We start from the raw sequence: 6744 nt of genomic DNA, 5'->3' as shown, positions 1-6744 counted from the left end.
GTACTTCTGTTCCTGTCTGCGTAGAGTATTGCCTTAAACAGATCATTTGTGTTGTGGTTTGTTTGGGGTTTTCTTTTTTTCTACCATCAGTTTTATGCATTAATTTATTTAAAAAAAAATGTGGGTTGGTTTTGGTTTTTTTTTTCCCAAAATCATGAAACATGTATAATATTTTTTTTAACATTTCCATTGCAGTATTTATCATTGTTACTGGTTGTGTGTAGTGTAACAGAATTAATGATATTAAAAAGCATACATATGAAAACCAGCCTGACAGCCTTTCTCATTGGAGTGAACTGAGGTTGGATGATACGAACTGCACCATCTCCCTTGACCCCCGGCAGTCATGGATACTGAAATCAGGGGGTGCCAGCCCTCATGCTTGTGTGTCTGGGCTGTGACAGAAGTAGAAGTGCTGTATCTGTATGATATCAATGGGTGAAATAACCTTTTCTCCAGCACTGAAGCCATTTTGGCCCCTCAAAGCCATTGGCACAAGAGCCAAGCACTGAATGTGAAAAGTCCAACACCTGGAAACCCCAGAAGACAGCCACAAGGGAGGCAGTGGCGCATGCTGGCAGCCGGTGCAGTGCAGGATTAATCCCTCCTCAACAGGGAGGCTCAGAGTCCACATCTCTGCAGAGTGGCGCTGCCCAGATAATAGAATCATAGACTTACAGAATGGTTTGGGTTGGAAAGGACCTTAAGATCATCTACTTCCAACCCCCTGCCATGGGCAGGGACACCTCACACTAGACCATATGTCATGGTTTAAGCCCACTCAGAACCACGCAGTTGCTCACTCCCCCCCACGACCACCCCTTCTTCCTTTCCCTGCTCCTGGAGTGATGGGGAGGAGAATGTAACTCCCACGGGTTGAGATGAGAACAGTCCAGTAACTCAGGTATAACACAAGCCACTGCTGCTACCACCGATAATAATAATGATAAATAACAAGGGGAGAGAATACAACCGCTCACCGCCCGCCAACCAATACCCAGCCCGACCGAGCAGTGATCTGGCCCTTCCAGGTAACTGCCCCCACTTTGTATACTGGGCATGACGTGCTGTGGTGTGGAATACCTCTTTGGCTAGTTTGGGTCAGGGGTCCTGTCTCTGCTTCCTCCCCGCTTCCCCTCTTCCCTGGCAGAGCATGAGGCTCAGAAAGTCCTTGATCACAGTAAACACAACTTAGCAACAACTAAAACCATCGGTGTTATCAGCATTGTTCTCAGGCTGAAAGTCAAAATCACAGCACAGCACCAGCTACTAAGAAGGAAAAAGATGACTGCTACTGCTGAACCCAGGACAGTATCCAGGCTGCCCAGCTCCACCAGCAAACAGAGCAGGGCTCTGCAGCCCTTCCAGGGGGTAAAGGGGTAGGCATTCAGCCTGCCAAGATGGACATGGGTCTTCACTGGTCATATCCAAGGACATGCAGCAGAAGGCCCAGAGGCATGAGCAGAGCAGGGCTCTGAGTTGGCATTGTGTGACAAGCCAGGTTTCTGCAAGGGGTTCTGCTCCACTCCCTAGTGCAGGGAAAAGCAAACCCACTTCATGCAAATCCCTCCCTGGCATAACCCAGCTGCCTCTCCGCAGCTGAGGTGGATGAGGATCACTCACTGCCCGCAGAACCCATCACTTGGGACACAAGAGCAAACAAACCACACGGGATCACCTGAATCCAGCTTTTTAATTAAAAAGGAGAGATGGAGCAGGCAATAATTCTCCTCTCTCTAAGAGCCATGGGTACCACTGTGCCTGGTGATGTGTGCTGGCATTGGTGTGGTGCTGTGTGTGTGGAGCTGGGTTGCTGCAGAATTTCCAAGGAAATATGGGAGAGAGGGGCTGGAAAGGCCGAAATCACTGCTTGTGCACCTCCCAAAATAAAATTATCTTGACTAGGACCAGCTGAAACAGTTTCCTACCATTGTTAAGGTAATTGCCTACAGGAGGGGAGGAAGCAGGGGCCAGAATAAAGCCAGGACGGTGCAGCCTATGCCCTAGGCTGAAACCAGAGCATAGTCATAGAACTGACACAGACACCAAATCCCCCCGCTCCTGTATTATGGTGTCACTGATGACACAAGCACCACCTTGGACTGGCAGAGAACCAAGTGCCACCAGCCATGTTCCCTCTCCTGCATTGGCTGCAAGTCCCCAGCCCCGTGCAGTGCAGCACATCCAAGCAGGGCATCCCCTGCACGCTCTGGTGCTCCGAGCGCTCCCATCCTGGCAGGCTGCTGCACCATGTTCCTCTTCTCCAAAAAGCACAAGACCCCCATCAGCACTTACACTGACTCCTACCGCCCGCCGCGCTCTGTCAAACACACCACCTCTGACCGGAGGCTGGTGGAGACCTGGAAAGAAAACAAGTTCTTGACACAGGTAAGTGCTGTGAGAGGAGGAGACCTCAGCATTTCTGCCCCTGTGCAGCTGCGGATGCTCAAGGCCAGGCAGGACAATGGCTCAGGGACTCATGGGGTGCTTTGCTGCATGTGTGTAATGGGGGTGGGAGGGTTGTGCTCCCTCGCTGGGACAGAGTTTGACACCCAGAGACTCTGCTTGCTGCTAGCTGCTTGTCCCCTGGAGCTGCACCCTGCAGTGGCTTCAGGCTCTTCAGGCTGGCCGTCACCTCTACAAGCTCTCACACTGCCCATCAGAGTGAACAGGGGCAGGGTCTGCTGAGGCAGAGAACAGTGAGGCAGTGGCAGGGCTCAGCCCAGGGCTGCTGCTGTGACAGGGTGGCAATGGAGGGGCAGATTGGGTGGCTCCAACACACAGCAAAGGGACAGGGGGAGACCTGAGCACCAAATGACCCCTTCTCAGCGCTGGTCCTGGATGAAGAGGGATTTCTGAGCTGTGGCCTCACTGCAGGGGGTGTCTGTGGGACACGTATCTTTCCCCAGCCGTCAGTGCCTGTAATTGTACAGGCTGCGATGAAGAGCGCACTGCAAGCTGGCTCATCCGATGCAGCCTCCTTAGCATGTGCATTATAATAAGGGAGCCAGCAGAGGGCACAGAGAGGGATGTCACCACTGTGCAGGGGCAGAAATGGCTCGCTCAAACAGGGCACCCATCTGCCCAGCAAGACCCCAGTCCTCTTGGGCTTGCCAGCTGTAGGACATTGCTTTGGACCTGTAACTCCCTTCCCAGCCTCTGCTGGCCACATACCAGTCCCAGTGCACCCATGCCATGTCCCAACCCGCAAAGTGGCCGGATGCCTATGGACAGCCCGCATGCAGGGGGAAAGGAGGCAGTGATGCCAAGCCATAGAATCATACAATCATAGAATGGTTTGTGTTGGAAAGGACCTAAAGATCATCCAGTTCCAACCCCCTGCCATGGGCAGGGACACCTCACACTAGACCACGTCCCTAGTTCTGGGGAGGTGGGATCACAGTGCTGCTATGACCCCCGTACCCACCACCGCGAAGGGAGTCTTGGTGCTCGGATCTCCGTGCGCCCTGATGTGTGAAGGCAGACGCTGCCACACGGCCGGAGTGCCTCTCCTTATTTGCCGCTGTCTGCAGGGATTAACGATGCCTCCGGGGTCAAGCCCGACAATCCAAGCTCCGCCCGATCTGAGGGCAGCTGTGCGGGGGTACTACAAGAGCACCATGTACCCCGCTGCCTACAGTCCTGGGAACTTCACATCCAAAGGTACTGCCAAGGTCCCAGCTGTGTCCCAGTCACACAGGGCACATCCCCATGGGGTAAGGGGGATCAGGATGTGCACAGGGGCTCTGTTCATTCCCCTTTCTAGATCTCTCATCCCCTCCTGCAGTGATAAAGGGACCCACACTCAGCATCTGCACTTGTGGCTTTGTCCCAGCTTCCTACCCCCGTCCCTGTACTGAGACTGTCCCTGTCCCAGCCATGCCCACAAGTCCCCAGGGTTCTCCCTTTATATAGCCCCCAAATATCTCCTAGTGGTAGGTGCTGCCTGGGGGGACCCCGTCTTGGTATCCCACAACCCCCAGGGACCAAGGCTGTCCCCAGCACCACTGGACACTGCTGTCACTTTTGCACTGCAGAGAAGTACAGGCCAGTTTTTGCCAGTGAAAACAAATACATGTCCTGGAGAACAAGTCCAAGCACTACAGCCTGGAGTATGGAATCTTCTTCCCTCTCTCTCCTGCCCAAGGTAGACTCAACCCCTCCTGAGTCCACAAAACTGGAGCCACATCAGGTCTGCTGGACGTCAGGCTCTGCAGCAAAGAGATGCCAATCATGATAAGGCTGTCATTGCTCTTTGCAGGAGACAAGGATGAACACCCGGCTGTACAGCATACCCGTGATGTGCCCCTTGAGACCCACCTGCCTCAATCTGTATGGTAATTACCCTCTCCCTCTCCCTGTACTCCGGCTGTAGCTCTGCCTGTACCATGCCAGTGTCCATCCGGCTGACAGGCTGACTGCTGCTTCTACCACTAACCTTCCCTCACCATCCCTCTGCTTCAGAGAATGTGGTGCTTGCTGACACGATGCACAGGGTGCCAGTGTACACCGTGACAGGGAGGATACCCTTCCAGAACTACTACTTCCCCTGCTCTGGGCGCCGCTGCTGCCTGCGAGGGATTGACTGCTACCTTGATGGGACACCTGCCACCAGGAAGAAACTCTTTGCAGTAGAGGAGAGCACAGTACGGTTTGGATGGCTTTGCTTGGGGTGGGATGGGATTGGGATGACTTGGGGAGGGAGGGGATGGGATGGCTTGGGATGAGGTATGTTAATAATTAAGGGGGCTGGAGCATCTCCCATATAAAAACAGGCTAGGAAAATTGGGGCTGTTCAGCCTGGAGAAGAGAAGGCTGCATGGAGGCCTCAGAGCAGCCTTCCAGTATCTGAAGGAGGCCTACAAGGATGCTGGAAGGGAACTCTTCATCAGGGACTGTAGTGATAGGACAGGGGTGATGTGTTCAAACTTAAACAGGGGAAGTTTAGATTGGATGTGAGGAGGAAGTTCTTTACTGTTATGGTGGTGAGGCACTGGCACAGGTTGCCCAGAGAAGTGGTGAATGCTCCATCCCTGGCGGTGTTCAAGGCCAGGTTGGACGAGGCCTTGGGTGGCATGGTTTAGTGTGAGGTGTCCCTGTCCACGGCAGGGGGGGTGGAACTGAATGATCTTAAGGTCCTTTCCAAACCAAATCACTCTGTGCTTTGGATGGACATGATCTCCCTTGTTCTCGGGGCCACCGCTCACTCTATTTCCTCTGTCTCTTTCAGGACCATCCCATGCCACCATCAGAGGCCCAGAGCGATGTTCTATGCCAGTGCTCATTGCCACCAGCCATCCTCGCAGTGCAGGATGCCTAGGTGCGTACAGCTTCAGTGGGGCACTGCTCCATGCTAGTTGCCCTAGGGAAAAGCCTATCATTTGTAATGAATGCCAGCCAGCCACTATCTCTCCCTTCATTAGGGTTTCACACACAAGTACCCAAAGGGTTATCCTGGGGACAATGGTGCAGACTGCAGAGCCTGAGAGGTAGCAGGTCCCACCACAGTGTCCATGCAGGCGGCAATGCAGCCACTGCACTTGATCTCTCACACTGAGTGGATGTGAGCAGGGAGGGCAGGACACCCTGGTGCTGGGCTGTGGACTGTATGGCACCCCAAATCTTGCTTGGCTGCACGTAGCTTTGCATCTCCCTGGTTTTGGGACCACATCATTTTTTCCTGTGCCATTCTTGTATTTTCTGTTGTCTTTGTTTGCTCTTTTCATCCAAGAACCTGTTCCCTGCTCATGGTGCTCGTTACATGGTAATCAGCCCTGTCCTTTACCCCCGCGGGTCCAGCAGTACCTTTTAATCCTCTCATGTTTACTTTTAGGATGTCTCCATTGCTGAGGCAGCTATTTCAGCACTGGGAAAGCAGTGAGGGAAGAGGGGAGGCTGTTCAACCATCACTCTGATACTGCATCCTTACCCCAATGGCAAAAATTAGGCATCAGGCTTTGCAGAAATCATGATCGGCTTTGAATTCGTGTGCCCAGAAACTAAAACAAATGAGAACAAAAAGGAAGCACTGGGTTCTCCAAAGCTGTCCCTCAGCCTGAACCTCAGAGAGGTGTTTCTCAGGGTCTCCTCCACTAAGAGACAGGAAGATTTTCCTGGACTCTATCGCTGGTGGTGTTCAAGGCCAGGCTGGACAGAGCCTTGGGTGACATGGTCTAGTGTGAGGTGTCCCTTCCCATGGCAGGGTGTTGGATGATGTTACAGTCCTTTCCAACCCTAACTATTCCATGATTCTGTGACTGGCATAGCTTCTTTTTTCTTCTTCCTCACTGGAGTTTTTTCCTCCCATGGCTGATAACTTTATAGGTGGGACATACAGCAGGAGTCCAGGGAGCCAGCTACACCATCCACCCTGAGTTTGTGTCCAAGGATCTGTACATTCCTGCCTACTAAAGAGCAAAGATGAGCTTTCATTAAAACTGGCTTGAACAGCAGTTCCCATCAGGCTCTCTCCTACAGGCTGGGCAAGCTCCTGGGAATGGGGGATAAACTTCAGGGAGTGCTTCCACAGCCCTCAGGGGCTGGTACCTGCCACCACCCTCAAACTGGAGACCAAGAAAGCACGCTCTCAGAGCACGGTAACACAGACAGAAATAGCAGCAGTCAGGCACTGACACTTGTGTTTGTCAGCTTTGTGCTTGCTCAGGGCGTGCTTGCTTTTGCCAAGTTATCCAGGAAGATCTGCCATCCCTCTGGGATACTGAGCACAGGCTAAATAAGGAGGGG

At 52.9% G+C, this 6744-nt stretch overlaps 1 protein-coding gene across 1 annotated transcript; it reads left to right on the top strand.

The window, feature by feature from the left end:
* Window positions 1-2250: 2250 nt before the first annotated feature.
* Window positions 2251-5320, top strand: SPMIP6 (sperm microtubule inner protein 6). Its single transcript, XM_057413666.1, has 6 exons — window positions 2251-2388; window positions 3534-3663; window positions 4038-4147; window positions 4262-4337; window positions 4465-4646; window positions 5231-5320. Exons 1-6 carry the CDS (start codon window positions 2251-2253, stop codon window positions 5318-5320), a joined length of 726 nt encoding a protein of 241 aa, XP_057269649.1.
* The last annotated feature ends 1424 nt before the right edge of the window (window positions 5321-6744 follow it).

This window comes from Pezoporus wallicus, unplaced genomic scaffold, assembly GCF_028554395.1.
Source record: "Pezoporus wallicus isolate ANWC-B61680 ecotype Strahan unplaced genomic scaffold, APGP_CSIRO_Pwel_v1 contig_8776, whole genome shotgun sequence".
NCBI lineage: Eukaryota > Metazoa > Chordata > Aves > Psittaciformes > Psittacidae > Pezoporus > Pezoporus wallicus.
This window is presented reverse-complemented; position numbering and strand designations above follow the sequence as displayed.

Coding starts and splice junctions, on each gene's coding strand:
- SPMIP6 (XM_057413666.1), top strand. CDS start 2,251: ATGTTCCTCTTCTCCAAAAAGCACAAGACCCCCATCAGCACTTACACT. Junction 2,389..3,533: donor AAAACAAGTTCTTGACACAG/GTAAGTGCTGTG, acceptor CGCTGTCTGCAG/GGATTAACGATGCCTCCGGG. Junction 3,664..4,037: donor TGGGAACTTCACATCCAAAG/GTACTGCCAAGG, acceptor TTTGCACTGCAG/AGAAGTACAGGCCAGTTTTT.